Here is a 23,454-nt window from a genome sequence, read left to right as displayed (position 1 = left end):
AATCTGCAAATGCATAAATGTAAGGGTGTGAAATCACTCTTAAAGGAACACTCCACTTAGTTTGAAAATAGGCTCATTTTACAACTCCTAAGCAGCTGAGTTTTACTATTTTTATTTTTTATTATTTTTTTTTAATTCATTCAGCCGATCTTTGAATCTGGTGGGAACACTTTTAGCTTAGCTTAGCTTAGCATAGATCATTGAATCGGATTAGACCATTAGCATCTCACTCAGAAATGACCAAAGACAGGGATCATTGGTGTCTTAAAGTTTAAAAAGTCTAATGTTTAAAAGGCCTTAAAGTCTTAATTCTTTGAAATGCTGTGTTGTAGGTCTTAAATCGTTTTAAACGGGTCTTAATTTTTCTTTATGTAAAGCTACCCAATCGATTTAACACGTATCCAATCACCAACAACACATCTCAATAAAACTTTTAACAAAACTATCCATAACTAATATTATAACAATCTGTTGTGTACACATTTAGTTTAAGAGTTTTAAGTTACTGTATGTTTAAAAAAAAAAAAAGGATGTAAACAAATAAGGTCGGCTTGATTTGACATTAATGGAAATATGTTGCTAAGAAATGACTGACTAATTCGATTTTTTTTTTTTTTTTTTTTTTTTTTTTTCCCTGCCGGCCCATTTTAAAATCCTTAGCATTTAGCTCTATAGAAGTCTGAAATGTTATACTTCATGGTCTTAAAAAGTCGTACATTGTCGGTGCCAATAGGCTAGTTGGTATTTGCACCGACATATAGCACCATGGTGCTCACGGCGACCCGAAATTGATTCCCGGCTCGAGGTGCTTTGCCGACCCCACCCCTCTCTCTGCTCCTAATGCTTTCCTGTCTGTAACCTCAACTGTCCTATCTTAATTAAAGGTAAAAAACCCCCTAAAAAAATCGTAAATTTTATTTGGTGAAATTTGCAGAAACCCTGCAAAGAGTTTTTATAATTTTACTATTTAAAGCTTGACTCTTCTGTAGTTACATCATATTCTGAGACTGACAGAAAATTAAAAGTTGACATTTTCTAGACCAATATGACTAGAAACTATATTCTCATTCTGGCGTAATAATCAAGGAACTTTGCTGCCGTACCATGACAGAAGCAGGCACAATGCTATTATGCAGATTCTAACTCTTGGTGCAAGTGTAGAGCTTGCACATTTGGTGCTGGGGATTATTTTAAGGCACTTAATATAATATTATCGAGAGAGATGCTAATGGTCTAATCTGATTCAATGATCTATGCTAAGCTAAGCTAAAAGCGCAAGACCTAGTGATCGGCTGAATGGATTTAAAAATGGTAAAACTCAACTTCTTACCTCTTGACTGTTCCTTTAAAAGTATTTTGAGGTATTTTGTAGGGAAAGAGATTATAAATCGATCTATTCAAACAAATCAATAATGTATAAAAGTTAATATTTTTTAGATCAGTACAGTCATGTTTTATTTGCTTTAGTTCTCGGTAATCAAGAATAAATCAGTTCTCAGATTTCTCCTATTGTTCCTCTTTCTCTCTTTATGTGGTCAGTATTTTTTAACCATTATTTTGTTACTGTTCCTAACCCTTATTCACATTTAATGCTGCATGGTGTCTGGTGTTTTTACTCGTTTGGCCATCGTCAGCATGTTTATACGCATTGACCCGGTGCTCTGCTACAAAATCCACACCTTTTTCCCCTCATTGACCTGACTAGCTTTTTATCACACCGTTTCCTTCTGCTTTTTTTTTATTTTTAATTCTGCGTTACGTTCTCACTCCTTCCCCTGCTCACCCCTCATCTCTCTGCATCAGGCTGGCATGTGATGGTGGCACTGGTTGTGTTTTTTCCTCTACCCTTTCTGTACTAACAGACGCAGACGCAGCTGGAGCATGCCCTCCTTAAGGAGCTTGAACAGAGTCTTCTCTTTGAAAAGACCAAAGCTGAGAAGCTCCAGAGGGAGTTAGAAGACTCTAGGGTAATGGATCTTCACCTGGGCTATGGGTCAAGGGTCACTGGAGACGTGCCACAACGCTTTTTTTAATGTCAGGGTGTTAATGGGGGGTCTTCACTGCATGGTTTTCAATTATTACAAATAATAACTCATTTGACGAATGATTACTAACACATACTAAATTGTGTCTTTATGTATCTTTAAATACGCATTACAAATTTCACACAGTCGATTTGTGTTGGGACAACATAAAGAAATTAAGTTAGCATATATTATTTTTTACAAATTTAAGTGGATTGAACATAAAACGATTAAGTTGTTTCAGCTCATTTTAATTAAATGGATTGAACAAACGGCAAACACCATTTTTTGAGTGCATACAGGTGTTGGAGAAGACATTTTTTTTATACCAGGGTTCCCACAATCATAGAAATTCTAAAACAAATAAATAAATAATGAGGTTTTGCTGTTTTTATATGAAAATGAGTTCAACTTCTGTAGGAAATGTGTTTGTTGTTGTACTTTTTTCCTCTTTATTTAAAAATTTCTGAATCTTCTTTTGTTTTTTTATGGAAAAGATGTGTGGGTGAACTATCCGTTTAAGGCCTTCCACGATTTAAGGGCTTAGTGATGGTTTGCTCATCTGTTTTTTTCCATTGAAGACAAAATAATAAGTGTAAAAGATTACCCATTGGTGGCCATTAATTTCCCTTGTATAAAATTAAAATTACTATGGTGGACAATGGCTACCAGCTTACAAATTTTCCTCAGAATATCTCCTTTTGGGTTTAATAAAAGAAAGAAACTCAAATAGTTGGAAGATGAGTAGATGATAACAGAATTAAAATGTTTGGGTGTATCCCTTTAAAATTTCTCAAAGTCTTGACTTTAAATGCACTGCCAAATATGAATATCGTTAATCAGTTTTTTTTTATTCCCAGAACAAAAATCTATACATGCTTAAATTAAGATTTATTTACTTGAGATGCAAAATAAAGCCTTTTTTTTGGTCATATTTTCTGAGAAACTAAACCATTTTACATTTATGCTAAATGCAAGGACAGATATGACTACTCAATTTTTTTGAGTGCAGATTACTTTTAGTGATGTGTGCTTGATGCTTGTTGTTGATTTAATCAAAATTTCACAACAGAAACCAAAACTTAAAAAAAAAAAAAAAAAAACTGAAAAACTTTACTAATAAATATAGCCAGACGGAATCTGCGGATGTTTTTTGCTATTTCTGCAGAGAATTTTGGTAAAAATCTGTGGATTTCTGCGGAATTATTTTGGGAGTATCATAACTAAATCCTTAATATCTGAAATAAAAAATAATGTCTTTTAAACTTTTATTTAATGTTTAAAATGCAAATCCAATTAGATTCACTTTATCTGGTAAACAAAGCAGGCCTTTCATATAATATATCTACTAAAAGACAGAAGATATTACTGTACAAACTGCATTGTACATAAATCAGATGAACATTTTCATATTAGTCAATAATATTACTGTACTTAAATTAAAAACTGAATAAATATAGATTTACACAAGTAAATAAACAGAATTAATGATGGGCTAAAAATCTGTGGAATTCTACGTGCGCAGATTATCCATTTTATGTAAAATTAAAATAAAACGTAGAGAGTGCCCACTCTGCTTTTTTTAGATTAATACAACTTTCTTTACTTGGTCTAAAAAAGGTCATTAAAATTAATTAATGCTTAAGTTTTAAAGCTTGACTGTATTTTTAATGATTCATAAAAGATAGTTCACCATCTTTGGTGACCACTGATGTAGTGACAAAGCTTTAAATCTATTATTACCGCAGTGTATAGAAGTGCCAGTTTTATACGTTTATGATAAAGACCTTGCATCCAGAAACCATTATAGTAGACTATAATCAATGTGGGAACCCTGTTAAAGGATCATTTTGTGATTGTTAAGCTATTATAGGTGGTTGCTAAAGTATTAACTGCTAGTACTTGCGAACATTTAAGGAAATAGGGCAGTGTTCTGTGTTGTTTCTAGGGCGTTGTGAAATATAATATACAATTAAACTATAAAATAGATGGGATTAATAGTTGTTCCCCTTTAGTAAAATTCATTATCCCACCCCAGTCAATCCTAGATTTCTAATTTTAGTGCTTTTTTTTTATAAAAAATTGAAATAACCATATTTAAATGAACCTTTTTAGTTTAACAATCCCAACAAGCATTTAAAAGATATGTAATAGATGTCTAAACATAGAAGTGTTGGCTAAAAGAGAGCTAAATTTGGACTGTCAGTCAAAATCTAATAGATTTCTAACAATAGTCCAAAAAAAAGTCTAGAAAGTCATTAAATAACAACGTTCACTTGTAGTCATTAGTCTCCGTGTGTTTGTTGACTAGTTCAATGGTTCTTGAGATCACAAAAAGATAGATTTTGCCATATTTTTGTGCATTTTCACAGTAAAATACAATAATTTAAACAAATTATGCCTTAGATTTTAAGAAAAGCTGTGTATATTTAAAATAAAATGTCCCTGTAAAATCCCGAAGGCACTGACTACTAGTATATTTATGGACTATTGTTAGATGTCTATTAGATTTTGCCTGACAGACTAAGTTTAGCTTTGTTTTAGCTACGACGACTATGTTTAGATGTCCATGAAACATTGTTTAAACAGCCCCTATTATGCATTATAAAAGATCATATTTTGGTTTTGGAGGTCTCCAACAACAGGCTGATCTGCATGCAAGGTCAAAAAACACTTTTACTGTCTTATAATCAACCCAGGCTCATTCTGAGAACGTAGTCCCGGGGACGTTTCTGGAGACCGCGAAATACGTCCCGGGAGGTACGTATTTTTGCAGTTTTTGTTTTCGCGAATCCGCGAGAGGCCGCTGTGCGCACTTTTTCCCCGCGCCGTTCTCGCGTAAACCCGCTAGAGGCCGCTGTAGAATGACCTTCTGCCTGTCTGTCTGGATGACAGGATGATTGGCCGGTCGCACGGTTGACCCACCCTCCTCCGTCCCTAAACCCAACCAACAACGATTCACAAAAGCCGTCGAGAAAAAGAAAAGCCCTCGTCTGATTTTTACCACGTTTTCGGATTTTGACCACATTCTCACCCTGTGACGAACTTGTTCGCTTCATTTTTTGGATTTTGTTTTTGTTTTCTTACCTGATTTCTGGAACCGCTCTTCCCTGGACTCGAACCCGGCCGTCGTCGTGGTCAGCCCCTCTCTGCGCCTCGAGTCCGCCAGAGTACACGAAGAGCTAACCGGACAAACTGGTTGCAGCGGGAAAGCCCTCCACACGGAGGCGAGCGCCCGGCAAGCGCCGAAAGGAACGGCGTCACACCGCCCCGCAGCGTTCGCTTAAAAAAATGAAATGCAGCCGTACCCCCGGCTACGTAATTCGCGGTCTCCAGAAACGTCCCCGGGACTACGTTCTCAGAATGAGCCTGGGTTGCTTATAATCTGCGTTTATTTTTATCTGATTAGCCCAACGACTCCTGTATGATTCGTTCAGCAACTCATTTGTTACCAAGCCAATGAACCAGTCTGTTGTGATTGATGGACTGGGTTCAGCGCCAGACAGAGAGAAACGCCCGGCACGGTTATGAAGTAGCGGAGTACGTGTGAGCCCAATGCAGGAATGCAATAAAGCAATGCAGTTAAACATCAGCATATTACTCTACTCTTAACCACAACCCCAAGTAATAACAATGACACACATTTAGTATTAATTCACACAATGGCAAAAGTAGAGCTATTTGAAAATTCACCACGCTGCAAGTGTGAGGAACAGCTGATGGTGACCATAGCAACAAAAAGCTGGCTATCGCAAACACAAAACGTATTTAAATCGGTAAAGGAAGAAGCAAGCGTCGGGTTTTCAACGTGGTTTTGGATGCAATATTTGGATAGCCCCATACATATTTAACCTGAGAGATACATAAGCACTGATCTGGTTTTCCGGTTTGGCGTCGACACGTGTAGCAGCATAGAAAGAGCGCTCCCATACACACTGGTATTAATCTTCCTTTTTACATCATATATGATAACCTAAATTATACTTAAATAACATGGAGGGGGACAAAAACAAAAAGGCTTAGACAAAACAACAATTGAAACCTGAAAAAAAGAGAAATCAGCAGATGAAAAATCCGAGACTGACAGGACCGCCTGTCAGCTAGCATTGCAGCAATGCATACGGACATCAGGGATTTCCTGATGGATATTAAAATGGGTTTAACCGCCTTATAAGATTCTCTCACAAAAGACGTGAAAACTAACCAACTTTAAACAAGAAGTCAATCAAAAACTAGATGGCCTTAACATGGACCTAAACGCAAAGGCAGAAAAGGTCAACGAAGCAGAGCAGTGAGTTGGAGAATTGGAGGAGAACGTTGCTGAGTTGAAAGAAATTCTCGATCAAACCAACCAAATTCAAAAAAACTTACAAGAGAAACTGACCTACAAGCACTGATCTATAATAGATACGTGATTACAAGCAGTACAAACATGCTATTAAATACATATTTTGCAAACTACAGAAAACGAGGCGACAATTTTAATCACACTTACATGTTATGATCCGGAGGAAGAAGAAACTGGTCCATGCGAACTGTAACAGTTACTGACAAAGTCCCATACATGATAGTCTCTGCTGCTCATTCCTTTAATTGCAAATGGCCGACGACTCTCGCGCTTTAGCGTAGATTGTTGTATCAAAAATCAGAAAAATGACAGGAACAAACACAGCATTGGTCGGCTATACTCTGGTGTTGTTGTGAAAATGAACTTTAACCCTCTATTCCCCGCAGTTGAGTCTCTCGTGATCCCCTGCGCTCCACTAGTGTCTGAAGGGAAAGGCACGTTCACGTTTTACCGGATCCGGCACTGCATATTTGATGTACCGTATCAACGTCGACACATTCAGGCAAAAGATTTGAACTCAACTCGATTTGTTTAGTCGACTATTTCGTTAAAGAATCAATTGTTTTAAACACAGTGCACTTTCAGATGTAAATCTGGATATTTCCATTCACCGAGTGCTGTGTTACACACTGCATGAAAGCTCATTTTCAAAAACTCATGATAGGGGCTCTTTAAACACAAAATTGCTTGGTGGGATGTCTTTTTAGCCTGAAAAGATGATCATATCCATATACGTTGTTCACACATCCATACAGCACATATAGTTTAGTCATTTATTTCTTCTTTCAGGTGGCTACAGTCTCAGAGAAGTCCCGCATCTTGGAGTTGGAGCGTGATCTTTCTTTGAGGGACAAGGAGTCGGCTGCTCTCCGCAAGTCATTGGAAGCGCTTTCAAGTCAGGATGGGGTTTGTGACTCTGCTGTGGCCGCTCTGCAGGAGCAGCTCAGTTTGATTCGTTCCCAGCAGGCTGAGCAAAGCCACAGTCACCAAGCAGAGCTGTCCTCCATGCGCGAGAAGCTTGAGGCGCAAGAAAAAGCACACAGCGAAGCCCTGATGCACCTCCAGTCCTCCTCAAGTCGCCTGTCTAAGGATAACGAGCAGCTTTTAGCTCAGCTTGCAAAATCTAAAGAAGAGAACTCTAATGTTGTTGAGCAGTGGAGCGATAAACTTAAATCTGTTGAGGCTTCGCACCAGCAAGTTTTGGAGGAGCTCAAAACCTCCCATGAAGCAAGCAAAACTGAATTGTCGGATGCTCTGGAACGGCTGAAATCAGCACATAAACTGGAGTTGGAGGAGCTCGCTAAGAAGCATTCTTCTGAAGCAGTGGGATGGATGGGTGAAGGTATGGAGCATAAAGCACAGCTTCTGAAAGTCACCGAAGAGAACGAACGGCAGGTTGAAATGCTCCGCAGCGGTCTGGAGAAGGCAGAGGAGCAGCACCTGGTGGAGCTGGAGGACGCCATAGGGAAGCTTCACGCCGCGGAGCTCAGGGTCAAAGAGCTGGAGGACACCGGAGTCAAGATAAACGAGCAGTTAAAGGAAAAGGTGCAAGAAGCTCTGGAGCAAAGTACAGCTCTTCAGTCTTTGCAGACACAGCAAAGTCAAGGGAACCAAGAGATGCAGAAGTTATTGAGCCAAGTGGAAGAGGCGAAAAGCAAAGCCAGATCTCAGGAAGAAAAGGTAAGTCTGTTTAACATGGACGACATAGAAGGGTTTGTCTGCTCTGCAAAGACTCTGAAATGAGACCTCCCTTATAAAGATAATTCGCCAAAACAGAAAGTTACCCAATTTATTCTCCCTCGAGTGTTTTTAAACCTTTAATAAGTTTATTTTTTCTGTTGAACACAAAAAATACATATGAAGAATGCTGGTTGCTGGACACCATCAACTTCCAAAACAGGGAAGAATATTACTATGGATGCCAATGGGTCTCACTATCTTCACTATAACAAGGCCGTATAAATGACGACATAATTTTCAGTTTTAGGTGAATTATCTCTTTAACTCTTATGCATCAATCTAAAATAAGTTACCCATAGGTCCTAAGAGGACAACAAAGTTGGCAGATGCCACTTTCACTGATATATTGTTTTTTGCAGACACCAGTCCTGTAAATAATGTATTCATTTAGACCGTTTTAACCCTTTATATTACAGTTTGTTTACGTATTGCCACTGCAGATTTTCTTTAGTGTTGCAGGAAAAAAAACATTTCTTGGTATATACATGCAAAACAAAAACTCTGACATTCATACCAACACAACCACATTAATCTAGTTAATTATTTCTCAATTCATCTTTATTTCTAGAGCGTTTTTACAATGTAGATTGTGTCAAAGCACCTTAACAGAGAAGTTCTAGTAAATTGAAACTGTCAGTCCAGTTTTCAGAGCTGAATCCAGGGGTTAATGCTAAGGATTTTTCCACTGGCCCAGTTGGCTTTTTGCGACTTGCCCTGCCAATATTTTCACTGGCCCCACAAAAAAAAGAAGTTAATAGCTTTTTTTTGGCCACATATTTTAAATAATGTGTCAAAAGCCAAACAACCATATACATAGACTTTTTATTCAGCATAACTTTTCTTTAAATACGACTGACAATTAAAGAAAAATTACAATTTAGATCTAACTAAATTTGAAAAAAAAAAAAAAAATATATATATATATATATATATATATATATATATATATATATATATATATATATATATATATATATATATATATATATATATATATATATATATATATATATATATATATATATATATATATATATATATATATATATATATATATATATATATTATAAGTAAAAAATGTGCACTTTAATTTTGACACCTAAAGACATAGTCACCAAATATAAATCAGAGAGGTAAGACTTTTTTCATTTATAGCCTCATTTCAGTTGTAAAAATCTAACTATTGAATTAGTCTATTTAAAAAAAGTTAAAATAACAGATGAAGCAAGACTGCAGTCAGATCATGAAGCAGATCAATGTTGATCATTCTGTCGAGGTGTCAGTGCAGAAATGAACAAAACAATAGGCCTAATACAAAATATTATAAGACTAAACTATGGAAAAAATATCCGATGGTAATTTCTGTCAATTTTCCTAACGGATAAACAGCACTCGTGAATATTTTAGCATGCTTTCTCTTTCATATTTGACATGAAATGCACATTTACCAGTAGGAATGACATCCCGCCCTACTCATCGTTCTCTCTTCATATAGCCATATATATTTCTAATACACAACCATATTACACTGTGATATAGCCTGGTTCGTTGGATCATTTTCTTTCTCACTACAATTGATCCGCTCCAGAATTCGTTGAAATCGAGCCGAGACCACCTCATTCAGGCGATCTCGCACTGATTGTTTTGGCGCGGTGTATTCACATACACCAAACGAACCGCGCTAACTGGGCAAACGAGACCGGTTCCGAAACAAACATCTAGGTGTGAAAGCACCCTAAGACTGTACTTGCATGCATTTGACACAGTCGCAGCCAAATTAAACTTTAGTTTGGGTCAGTAACAATCCTGTCTACTGTGCCAAGCGTCTCGCACACTGGCCCCGGGCCATCAGGCAGTTTTTATTGTCGAGCCCTGGAATCTAGTCTGCAGTGCTCAAAAGCGGAAAACAGGAAAAAGAGAAAATGGTGCGAAAAAGGACACGTTTTAAATGACTGATCAAATTTTGATGCCAAAGCAACAAAATATTTATTATTATTTTTTTGGTTAAATGTGACTAGGATTCAATATTAGAGTTTTAAATGGGTTTTAATGGGGACGTCTTTGTTTTTAAAGTCCACTTTCTAATTTTTGTACCTATTTATAAATCTATATATGAAAAAAAATGTATTCACAAATCTATGGAATATTAAAATATACCTACTTGGCTTATTTTTCATTAACCAAAATTATTTAAAAAAAAAATAGTACTATCATAGTTAAAATAGGTATAAAAAATATATCTGTTTTGTTTCAAAACAAATACCCATGCATAGCATCTGCAAATAAATAATAATTTATTAAATCAGAATCAAAAATTATTTTACTCCAGGTTTGGTCTTAAGAGTGAAAACTGAATCTATTCATTCATTCTTATTGTTGGATCATTTCATTTGTGCGTTATGCATACTTTAGTGCTGCATGACTATTTAAAGTGTTAGTGTAGTTGTGAAATAGCAGAGGCTGTCTTAATTAATTAAACTCATTTGTTGCATATTTAGTAAATGCACTTTAATGTTTGACGTTCACCATTCTTGTTATTAAAAGCAGTTATCAATAAAACAGAAGAGCACTTTATGATCATTTAACATTTCGTAAAGGAATAAACTAGTTATTATTGTCAAGTCATGCAGCCCTAGTGCATAATACATCCATGTAAACATTACCAGTGTTCTACCATCACCTTTCATTTAAGTTTCTGTCTTTTTGGGTTTGTGTGTGTAACCACTCATGTTTTTCCCCTGTCATTTCCCTCATTTATGGTGGTTCACCGTGTTTTAGGTCACTGAGTTGAATTCAGCACTAGAGGTTAAACAGCAGGAGTTGAGTGGCCTGTTGCAGGAAAAGAGCTCTTTGGAGCAAGAAGTTAGTGTGCTGGTAAGTTACTGTGATGGCAGCTTTATGGAAACCGTGAACTAGTTTAAAGTCTGCTTAAAATTACAATGTTTATTTTACAATGTTTATTCTGCATTGTTAATCTTAAGGTGAATAATTAATGAGTGCAAGTTAATCCACTAAAAATGGCTTGTTTGGTAATCTTCAATGAAAATCTGATTATTCCTTTCTTCTGTTGACGTCCAACTGAGGGTTTCCATGGCTTTTCCAGACTGCTTATTAATACTCTCCTCACCAGGAGGAAATAAAAAGAAAGAAAGCTCCGGCCCTGACTCAATATAGGTTTTCACAAGACATAATTGATGACGGAAGTGATTCTTCTACATAGAAATCGCTATCAGAACAACATGTTTCTGTTTTGTGTCGTTTATAATAGTTTAAATCAGCCAAAATAAGAAATACCAAACAGCTTTTATAGACTTCCAAAAGTTTTTGCTCATAAAGTGGGGAAAGTTCAAGAAACTGGCTGAAAAACGGAAGAAAAGGCAGCATGTAATAAACATTTATTCAATACATCCATGTGTACAAACTTTTCTTGAATGCATTAATTCGTTTGACAGCACCAATAAAGATTATATACAGGCCTAGCAATGTGTATAAATATGTTAATGTGTTCTATAAAAATCAGATACAAACACCACCTCACTTCTATAAAAACCAGGAGAATATAAATAACGTAGCCTGCCATGTAATCGCTGCAATGAAATCTTCATCCCGTTTTGCTGTAATCCAAGTCTTTGTTTGTTTCGGCGGAATAATCAACCGTAACGTGAACATCGAGATGCGCAGCAGTGGTGAATGTTTGTTGATGGTAAGTTCATCGACAATAAAAAAGAAATGCAAACCTTGCGACAAAACTAGACGTTATTATTGTGGAGTTTTTCCCCTGACAAAAATAAGTAAATAATTATGTAGACTATGCGTTCACGCTTTTGTATGCTTTTCATCTGTTATTTCGTGATGTCTGGAAAATATCCGAAGGGTGAAAAACTAGTAATTTATAATAACCATATTTTTGAACCACATAGTAAAGTGTATAATCCGTACAACTTTTGGTTAATGAATGCTACAGAATACTGTAGTATAAACTAACGTTACAGTATTTATTACAGTTTATTAGTGTAAACTGTGGTGCATCGTGACGGTGTATAATTATAGCGTAGAAAACTGAAGCCTATTGAATAATTTGTTTACTACCGTTGTGTTGTACCACAGCAATAATATAATTACTACGACAGTTTAAGTAATTATCTATAGTATGTTTCCAAACACTAGTATTTACTATAGTATTTTTCATGTAACATAATGGCTTGTACAGCATATACCACCTTGATGACAGGCATATATATATATATATATATATATATATATATATATATATATATATATATATATATATATATATATATATATATATATATATATATATATATATATATATATTAGATCAGTAGAAAACTCAGCCCTCCTCATGATATAAGGATCATGCCCAACTTTTGTGGTTATTTTCTATTTAAATCTCCATTGAAATATGGGTTAAATCACAAAAATACGGACTTTCCCCTCTACGGAGTTTCTTCTATGTCTCCCATTCAGTTTTTTACTACCTGCCCTCCTGAATTTCACACGTCACCAGAACCACGTGATTGCAAACAACCCATTCTGTTTCAGTTAGTAGTGCATCAACATTGATTCATTCATTCATTTTCCTCCGGCTTAGTCTCTATTTCAGAGGTCGCCACAGTGGAATGAACCGCCAACTATTCGAGCATACGTTTTATTCAGTAGATGCCCTTCCAGCCACAGCCCAGTACTGGGAAACACCTATACACACTCATTCACACACTCATACACTATGGCCAACTTGGTTAATTCAATTCACTTATAGAGTTTGGACTGTGGGGGAAACCGGAGCAGACGGAGGAAACCCATGCCAACACGAGGAATAAATAATGATAAATTGATCAGAAACCATTTAAACTTATTTGTCTCCACATTATGAGTGTATTTGATGTGCCAAAACTTTCTTTAGTTAAACAACTGAAAACTGAAGTGATTGCGTTTGGGAACAGAGATGAGGTTCTCAAGGTGAATGCGTACCTTGGCTCTAAGGGTCAAACAACAAAAAATAAGGTCAAGAATCTTGGTGTGACTCTGGAGTCAGATCTGAGTTTTAATAGTCATATCAAAGCAGTCAGTAAATCAGCATACTATCATCTCAAAAACATTGCAAGAATTAGATGCTTTGTTTCCAGTGAAGAAACTTGTTCATGCTTTTATCAGCAGCAGGGTGGATTACTGTAATGGCCTCCTCACTGGCCTTCCCAAAAAGACAGTCAGACAGTTGCAGCTCATCCAGAACGCTGCGGCCAGAATTCTGACCAGAACCAGGAAATCAGAGCACATCACACCTGTCCTCAGGTGTTTTCACTGGCTCCCAGTTACATTCAGAATAGATTTTAAAGTATTATTACTGCTCTATAAATCACTAAATGGCCTAGGACCTCAATACATTATAGATATGCTCACTGAATACAAACCTAACAGATCACTCAGATCTTTAGGATCAAATAGATTAGAAATCCCAAGAGTTCAGTCAAAGCAGGGTGAATCGGCTTTCAGCTACTGCGCCCCTCGCTGCTGGAATCAGCTTCCAGAAATGATCAGATGTGCTCCAACATTAGGCTCATTCAAATCAAGACTGAAAACACATCTGTTTAGCTGTGCCTTTACTGAATGAGCACTGTGCTACATCCGACAGATCGAACTACTATGTTTTTCTCTTCTTTTTAATTCTTTTATAACACATTTTATCAGCTTTTATTTTATTTTATTTTATTTTTTTTATTTTTACCATTTTTATTATTTGTTTTTATTTCTCTTATACTTGTTTCTTTTATTCCTGTTTATGTAAAGCACTTTGAATTGCCACTGTGTATGAAATGTGCTATATAAATAAACTTGCCTTGCCTTGATAACTCTGTTCACATTCTTCATTTTCTAGAAGCAGAATCTTGAAAAAACGACGAACGATCAAGCCAAATCATCTCAGACAAATCAAGGTATGTGTATGATTTACACTGATTGATCTGATGTTCAGAGCCTTGAAATATGACTATCAATATGAATCTTTCTCAGAGTTACAAGAGGAGCTCAGGAACAAGGAGGACAAATGCACATCACTTTCTGCTGAATTACAGGACACGAAGAGTCAACTTGCTGGTCAGTTTTTAGACAAATATGAATCATGGATGAAACAAAATGTTGTTGTTTTTTCTTTCTTTAAATGTATTTATGCATGCTTAATGCGTTTGTTTTTTAAGGTTTACAAAGAAGTTTAAAAGCAAGTGAGGAGCGGTGTGTGCTGCTGACCAAAGACAAGACTAAACTTGAGAATGACATTATGGACATGACGAAGTCGTCAGGAGACAGTTCGACACTCATAACAAAGCTGAATGAGGAAAACAAGCGGAAAGAGGGGTCTGTTTTAACATATTCATGACAAACCAAACAGAAAGTGTTAAGTGTAGTTTACAATAGCGGTGGAACATTACACTAAATTCATAGTTTGCATCATAACTGTTTTTAAGTCACGATTCAGTTCAGTGTCGAGAACGTTTAAATGAATAGTTTTTAATATTATTAACATTTGTTAAATTAACAGGTTAAATAAATTTTTTGTTAATATTTTTCTCAAACACAAAAATTGTGTACTTCTTTTTGGACCACTATAAGTTATTTTGTTAGATTAGCTCCAGATTTGGCTTGATACTGACTAATGTAATGTATATGCAGAAATATAATATTGTGTAGCTTCCTATAGAAAATATGAAGTTAAAAGAAATAGAATAATGGTATAAAAAATAGAATTAAGCATTTATAAAGTTGTCCAATACATAACAAAACTAAATCCTCGAATAAATGAAACAATATGAAAGTGTAAGTGAAAGTCAGTTCTCCTTTGAATGATATATAAATATGTTAAAATTAGAAAGTATAAACTTAGGATATTTCAGTAATAAAAAAAGCTGTTTTTAAAATATTTGCTTTATGGATGAAAACATTTGTCAGAATTAAGTTGTCAGCAAAACTGACTTTTTTTATTCCTGTGTTTTTTTCCAAAAGGCAAGGCAAGTTTATTTATTTTTTATTTCATTTATTTATTTTATTGTTTATTTATATATTAATTTTTTCAATTTAAACATTTATATGTTTATTTTATTAATTTTCTTATTCATATTTATATATTTTTATTTTAATGTTTATTTTATTATATTTTATTTATTTTATCATTAATTTATATATTTATTTTTATTTGTGTTTAACCATTTAGTTATATATTTATTTTATTTTTTTATTTTATATAATTATTTTATTTATTTTGTATTTTATTATTTATGTATTTATTTGATAAATTTATTTATTTATTATTTTATTATTTATATGTATATATATATATTTTTATTATATTTATTTTTATTTATTTTAATATTTATTTAAATTCTTTTTGTATTTCTTTTTTTATTTTTTGTATTTTTTATTTTTGTTTAAAAGCAAGATCAGAAAATATAAGATGTTAAAAATTATAGTGCAAATTATAGTATGCACTGAATATTTATTAAAAACACGCTACATTCAAATCAGAGTTTCCACATATGTATGTATGTATGTATGTATGTATGTATGTATGTATGTATGTATGTATGCCCCTTTTTTACATCATTGGCTTGATTGTGTTTGTGAGGCATGAATATTACACTATTAAATCATATTTGGTGTCTAAACTGCAAACACAAACTCGAGCTTTATTTCAGAAAGCGTGTTGACAAGCTAATCTGGCCTAATTTTAGGAGGCTCGAGGAACTTCAGAAGCAGCTTGAAGAGGAGAGGGAGAAAACCGCTCAGACTGAGGAGAAACTGTCTCACACACGAGTCCAGACTGAGAATGAAGCCAAAAGCCTCACGCAGAAACACCAGGCAGAGCTTGCCAACCTACAGGAGAAGATCAAACTGCTGGTGAGAACATCTGAATCTGTCCCATTCCGCCTTTTATCGTTACCAACCTGAAAAAAAGGCACTATTTTCTTCTGGTGTTGAAGAGTAACAAATTTAAAGGGATAGTTCACCCAAAATATCTTATTTAAAAATGTAAATAAAACAATGACTCGCTAATTACCCTCAAGTGTTTCTAAACCTTTGAGTTTATTTCTTCTGTTAAACACAAAAGAAGATATTTTGAAAAATGCTGAAATACTGCAACCTTTGACTTTTATAGTAGGAAAAATCAAATACAGTGGAAGTCAATAGTTACAGGATTTCAGCATTCTTCAAGAAATTAATTGTTATCATTTACTCACCCTTGTTTTTATGAGTTTTACTTTGAGTTTCTTTCTTCTGTTGAGCAACCAAAAGATGATATTTTGAAGAGTGCTGAAATCCTGTAACCATTTACTTCCATAGTAGGAAAAACCAAATACTGAGAAGTCAATGGTTACAGGTTTTCAGCATTCTTCAAAAAATTAATTGTCATCATTTACTAACCCTTTACTTATTGTTTTGAGTTTACTTTTAGTGTCTTTCTTCTGTTAAACACAAAAGAAGATATTTTGAAGAATGCTGAAATCCTGTAACCATTGACTTTAAAAGTTGGAAAAACCAAATACTGTGGAAGTCAATGGTTACAGGTTTACTTGTAACAACACAAACGAAGATATTTTAAAGAATGATCCTGTAACCACTGACTTCCATAGTAGGAAAAACCAAATACTGAGAAGTCAATGGTTACAGGTTTTCAGAATTCTTCAAAAATGAAATGTCATCATTTACTAACCCTTTACTTATTGTTTTGAGTTTACTTTTAGTGTCTTTTTTCTGTTAAACGCAAAAGAAGATATTTTGAAGAATGCTGAAATCCTGTAACCATTGACTTCAATAGTTTGAAAAACCAAATACTGTGGAAGTCAATGGTTACAGGTTTTCAGCATTCTTCAGAAAATGAATTGTCATCATTTACTAACCTTTTACTTGTATTTATGAGTTTTACTTCGCGTTTCTTTCTTCTGTTGAACAACACAAAAGAAGATATTTTGAAATATGATCCTGTAACCATTGACTTCCATAGTAGGAAGAACCAAATACTGTGTTTTTAGCATTCTTCAAATGATCTTCTACAGAAGAAAGAAACTCAAAGTAAAACTCATAAAAACAACTAAAGGGTTTGTACGAATGATGTACGAATGATTTGTACGAATGATGACGATTGATTTTTTTTTTTTTTTTTTTTTTTTGGGGGGGGGTCTACTATTCCTTTAAGTGTTCCTTTAAGGGGACTTTAAGATGAATTGAATATTGTCGTTTTCTTGTGTCTCTTCAGGAGAAGAGCATTGAAGACAATCAGGCTAAAACCAAAGACCTGCACGCTTCAGGAGAGAAAGCGCTTACAGATGCTGCAGAGCTCCATTCAAAAGAAAAGCAGGAATTGCATAGCAAGTATGAAAAAGTGCAGCAGGAGCTCAGTGCCTCTCAGGATGAAAGCCTGGAGCTGAGGAAACAGATTGAGGAGCTGATGACCTTCAAAGTAAAGACTGCGGTAAGACAACAATGCTTCCTTTGTAGAAGAGCTTTATTCATTCATGCACTAGGTTGTAAATGTAGTCAATATTTTTTTAGCCCTCCTGCATTATTAGCCCTCCGTATATATTTTTCCCCAATTTTTGTTTAACGTAAATATTTTTTTAACACATTTCTAATCATAATAGTTTTAATTACTCATTTCTAATAAATGATTTATTTTATCTTTGGCATGATGACAGTACATATTTGACTGGATATTTTTCAAGAGACTAGTATTTAGCTAAATGTGAGATTTAAAGGCTTAATTGGGTTAAGGTAGGGTCATTAGGCAAGCCATTATATTTCAGTGGTTTGTTTTGTAGTGAATTGATAAAAAATATTTCTTAAGGGGGCTAATAATATTAACCTTGAAATGGTTTTTAAGAAGTTAAACAGCTTTTATTCTCGTCGAAATAAAACAAATAAGACGTTTTCCAGAAGAAAAAATATTATAGGAAATACTGTGAAAAATTCCTTGCTCTGTTAAACATCATTTGGGAAATATTTGAAAAAGAAAACCAAATGACCAGGAGGGTGAATAATTTTGACTTTATCTGTGTTTAGATTTGCTTTAATTATTTATGTCCATGCTTTATTGTCTTTATTTCTTATTTTTTTAAACTGCATGAAGCTGAGAAAGAACAGAATCTATTAACTATACTGAGATTAATCCTGTTTGTCATTACAAGATCTAGATTTTAACTCCAGAGTTAACTGTGACCTCTAACACTGCTGTTAATTTGCATCTAGGCCTTAGAGAAAGCAGAAGAGGCTGCACGGGGCTCGCTGGAGAAACTGACCCAGGACAAGCTTCAGCTTCAGAAAGACAAGTCTGACACTGAGACTCAGGTGACGCAGCTCAAGAACACAGTGCAGGATATGCAGAGCAAGGTGAGAGCAGTGACCAGAATTATTCCAAAACCTTTCATCAATTTTTTAAAGCTTTCATTGTTCTGTTCATAAACGTAGAAATGACATTTAGTGATGGGTCGTTCTTGAACGATTTGTTCATTTTGAACGAATCTTTTATGTGACTCGAATGATGAATCATCTTCGGGAGTGATTCGTTCATTTGTGCACGTGCACATTAGTGCAGATGGAGCTGAATATTAGTTCCTGTTTCGAGTTTTCTGTCAGGTTTGAGTCGTTCGTTCATCACGTGAAAGACAGAAGACAATCATATGCATTTAGAACCGGAAAAAGATTTGATCCCTTCATTTCTCGAGTCCTTGGGTTTGAGTCATCTCTCTTTACATGCCGTCACGTGATGAACGAATGATTCAAAAACCAGGTCACTTGAAAAGTGAACTAATCATGGCTCCTTCTGACCGTGAACGAACCACTCAAATTTAAAGACCTGTCAGAAGAGGTGAGCTGACATAATCATAGACAAAAAGCCTGTTTTAGTAAGGAGGTTCAACCAACTCTGAGTTTAAACTTACAGAGAGATTAAAAACTCTGAACAACTGATCTAAGTTAGCTCAATCAAGTCTGAGTAGACTAATTCAGAGTTAAGCGTGCACACTGCAACTGTAAAAAGGCATTATCAATGGAGCGCTGATACTACGAGTCACCATGGCAACATCTGAAAAAGAGATCAGCATTTCTGTCTCCAGCTGAGCTTGATGTGCTCATGCTAAGTTATAGCAAATATGAGCATATGTTTAAAAAAGCAACACCACTGCATCCGTGAAACAGAGACGGTTAGCGTGGGAAAACATAGCTGCTCAAGTTAATGCTTAAGTTTACTTAAAATATTTAGATTATTTGAATGTTTTTTAAGTATAATAAAAAAAAAAGTCATGTAATGTGTGACGTTTATTGACTTTTCACTTGAAAAAGTGGGGAATTGGCTGTAATTTTGAAGGTATTTTAGATGTTATTGCATTAGATTACATAAAATAGGCTACTGCATAGTTTCTACAACAAGTTTGAATGCATAACACCTTAGCTTAATGTTCTGTGGAAATGTTTAAATTAAGGTTCCCACTTTTACACACACAGTTTAAGATAACATTTCTAAAATTGAGTTTTTAAAAGATTTAAAAGTGCACTTGTGTGTGTCTGCCTTTATTATTGATCAAGAGGTTGAGGTTGACATGACATTTAGAATGCAAGCAGGACTAAAAATAGCTTTTGGAAAGAGTAATAATCTTATTAATCTAGTAACAGTAGATATCCCTGTCGAAGGCCAGTGAATTTAAGATAATTATTATTAAAAAAGGACAAGCCATTTTGGGACGTGACTTTGTTCTTTGTGTGACTGAAATGTAGGCAATCAATGACTAAGTCTAAGGCGAGAAATACAGCTTCATCTTTAAAAAAGGGGTATATAAAACCTGCTCCTGACCAGGTTAGGTTCACAGAGTAAGTTACCACAGTAACTGGCTCGGAGTTAAAGTTACCTCTCTTTCAGAAACAGGCTTGACTTACCCTGCTTTTTTTGTGTTTGACAAACCTGCTATTTTGAAACGGAAAACCCAGAGTTTCTCTCATTTCAGGGTTAACATACTCTGAGTTTTCTCTTTCTAATGATATTCTAGTTATGACTTGTTTGTGGTGTGATCAATGTTAGGTGTAGTTGTACAGTAGATAAGTTTGGGAGCAACGTTTAACATTCATTCTCTTTTTGGCTTAGTCCCTTTATTAATCTGGGGTCCCCACAGCGGAATGAACCGCCAACTTATCCAGCATATGTTTTACGCAGCAGATGCCCTTCCAGCTGCGACCCATTACTGGGAAACATCCACACACACACTCACTCACACACATACACTACGGTAAATTTAGCTTACCCAATTCACCTATACCACATGTCTTTGGACTTGTGGAGGAAACCCACGCCAACACAGGGAGAACATGCAAACTCCACACAGAAATGCCAACTGACCAAGCCGAGGATAGAACCAGTGACCTTCTTGCTGTGAGGTGATCGTGCTACCCACTGCGCCATTGTGTTGCCGCAACTTGTAACATTTTAATTTATATTTTGCCAACGTAAATTAATTGAACAAAAAGATTTGTTCACCTCGCTGAACGAGACTCAAAGGTCCGAGTCAGTAAAATGATCCGAACTTCCCCTCACTAATGCTATTAAGATCATAAATCTGCCCCTCGTTTATAAATCAGCCTCAACGTTTGCAGAATTATTGATATTCACTATTGCTCATTGTTTTGTGTGTGTGTTTTGCAGCTGGATGCTCTAAAACAGCAGAACTCTCAGTATAAGGAGAGTCTGAGTACTGACGGTCAGAGGATCAGCAGCCTCAGTAAAGAGATGTGAGTGTCTGCACTGCTGTTCCTTATCATTACGAGCAACGTCTGTTTGGTGTAACTTCACGTGTGTAATTGAAGAAGTATTTGCTGGTTAAATAGATTACAGTAAAATCTAATTCCCATGGGGAGACTAATGAGCTCTTAATAGTTTGTGTTTTATGTGTGTTTCAGTGAGGATCTAAAACAAGCAGTCACTGAAAAATCCCAAGCAGTAGATGATTTGAAGAATGAGAAAGAAAAGCTTGTGGTGGATCTTGCCAACAGTCACAAAGACAGCAACATTATACTAAATGTATGTCAACCAAAGTCTTTTTCTTAATGTGTATATACATTGATCAGCACAAATGTGTACACCCCTCACAGATCTCTCTTTTGAATTGGTTTTCTATAGGATGCTTTACAATAATATAGTTGTGCTTTTACATTAGATTAGTCAGTACCAAAGCCAAAACTGGAACTTATGTAATGAAAAAAAACTTACTGCCATTTATTTATTCATTAATTTTCTTTTCGGCTTAGTCCCTTTATTCATCAGGGGTCACCATGAACCACCAGTTAATACCATAGTAAACCCAAATTAATATGTTAGGAAAAACCTATTGAATGAAACTTTAACAAACCAGAATAAACAAAAAATTGTTTGAAATTGTTCAATTCAATTCACCTTTATTTGTATAGCGCTTTTACAATGTAGATTGTGTCAAAGCAGCTTCACATAAAAGGTCACAGTAAATAGGAACAGTGTAGTTCAGTTTGTAGTGTTTAAGTTCAGTTCAGTTTATCTCAGTTCAGTGTGGTTTAATAATCACTACTGAGAGTCCAAACACTGAAGAGCAAATCCATCGATGTGCAGCTCTACAGATCCCGAACCATGCAAGCCAGTGGCGACAGCGGAGAGGGAAAAAAAACTTCACTAATTGGCGAAAGTGAAGAAAAAAAAAAAACCTTGGAAGAAACCAGGCTCAGTTGGACACGACCATTTTAATTTCTCCGCTCGCCAAACGTCTTGTGCAGAGCTGCAGTCTCAGCGGCGGAGGCTGGAAGCTGGCCTCAGCGAAGACTCGTCTGTCCCTGGAGCGTCACAGGAATCAGTCTCATGTTATCCACTCCTCCATGACCACCACAGTAGCTGCTCAGGATACGGCCTGGTCCAGGATTATGGAAACCTTGGGATCATCTCGTCGCTGGTCTTGGATCGAATCAGTGACTCTGCATAGTCTGAGGGCCTCAGGAAGAGTATCCCCAGGTGGAAATAGAGAATAAAGAGAATAATTAGCGTAGCTGCTGTTCATAGTGTATATAAACAAAATGCAGAAACCTGTGTGGAAGCCCGCTAAGTGGTGCACTGAGTGTATGCTTTACTAAACGGATAGGTCTTTAATCTAATTGTGTAGTTTGTACTTTTGTTTTTGCAATAATTTTTATTTAAATGTATTATCTTTCTATTTCTAAAGATGTTCTGTCTCCAAACGCTTATTTTAATGGATTTAACTCTTTAATAAAATAGTTTAGTTTAAATTCACCACAAATTATTTGGCTTTATTCACTGAGAAATGGATAAAAATATGAATTAAACACATTTATGCTGAGCACTGTATATATTGTGCACCAGAAATACATTATGCATGCCAGTCATGTTAAAATCATATTTAAAAAAAAAAATAATAATAATAAATAATGGACCATTGTAAGTAAATCTGAGAACTTTGTTAAACTGAATGTTATATTATGCTCATTTATGAACTGGATGTTTGTAAGAAGTTAATGATGTTTCTTCTGCAGCTCAAAAAGGAGTGTGACAGTCTAAATGAGCAACTGAAGGAGGCGAAAACAAGGTAAAAAAAAAAAAAAAGGCACAGGACATGTTTAGTAGAATGTCCAAGCTGCTCTTTTCCATACAACGAAAGCACAGAGTGAGCTGTAACTCAAACACGTTCAAACTCAAAAGTTGCCAGCATTAACATATTCAGAATATTTATTTTTAAATATTACACGCATAACTTCAAAAAAGAAAACAAGACAGAGAAAATCAGTCAGTAAATAAATACTATGGCTCACCTTGCCTACCTGAGAAAGAAATAAAATAAGGAACAAGATAATCGTAGAGACTATATGCTTTTGCATTATTTATTCTTTAATATATATCACAAATTCAAACCTTAATAAACAAACCATCTGATAAGACCTGAGAATATATTTAAGCCCATATATATATATATATATATATATATATATATATATATATATATATATATATATATATATATATTAAAAAGTATCCCCATCTTCTATGAAATATAACATCTTTGCTACAAGAAGCACGAGTTTATCACAGTCTAATGATACATATTTAGATGTAACCCTCTACCATAGTGTCTTTTACAATAGTTGTATTCATCATCCAGATGAGAAGACTAAATTTTCTTGCGCATAATGTGCTTACAGAAAGTGTCTTTTTATTTTTGTTTAATAATAATTTCAGGAATATTCTGTTTAAAAGTCTTCCAGAAAGCAGCTTTGTGAACTTTTTCTAAACCTTTATACCTTCATTTTATGGACAAA

General features: G+C 35.1%; 1 protein-coding gene across 4 annotated transcripts in view; it reads left to right on the top strand.

Annotated features, from left to right (window-relative positions):
- Window positions 1–23,454, top strand: part of clip1a (CAP-GLY domain containing linker protein 1a) — a 74,130-nt gene that overhangs the window by 30,323 nt on the left and 20,353 nt on the right. For 3 of the 4 annotated variants that reach the window (XM_056458771.1, XM_056458773.1, XM_056458774.1), the window contains exons 9-20: window positions 1,863–1,967; window positions 7,162–8,052; window positions 10,891–10,986; window positions 14,009–14,066; window positions 14,143–14,226; window positions 14,328–14,484; window positions 15,855–16,020; window positions 17,378–17,593; window positions 18,367–18,507; window positions 20,810–20,895; window positions 21,064–21,184; window positions 22,675–22,727. In XM_056458771.1, the coding sequence (XP_056314746.1) occupies window positions 1,863–1,967; window positions 7,162–8,052; window positions 10,891–10,986; window positions 14,009–14,066; window positions 14,143–14,226; window positions 14,328–14,484; window positions 15,855–16,020; window positions 17,378–17,593; window positions 18,367–18,507; window positions 20,810–20,895; window positions 21,064–21,184; window positions 22,675–22,727 (2,174 nt within the window). The remainder of the gene's footprint in view (window positions 1–1,862; window positions 1,968–7,161; window positions 8,053–10,890; window positions 10,987–14,008; window positions 14,067–14,142; window positions 14,227–14,327; window positions 14,485–15,854; window positions 16,021–17,377; window positions 17,594–18,366; window positions 18,508–20,809; window positions 20,896–21,063; window positions 21,185–22,674; window positions 22,728–23,454) is intronic. The other variant, XM_056458775.1, reaches the window with a different exon arrangement.

The sequence above is a fragment of the Danio aesculapii genome, chromosome 5, assembly GCF_903798145.1.
Source record: "Danio aesculapii chromosome 5, fDanAes4.1, whole genome shotgun sequence".
Lineage (NCBI taxonomy): Eukaryota > Metazoa > Chordata > Actinopteri > Cypriniformes > Danionidae > Danio > Danio aesculapii.
This window is presented reverse-complemented; position numbering and strand designations above follow the sequence as displayed.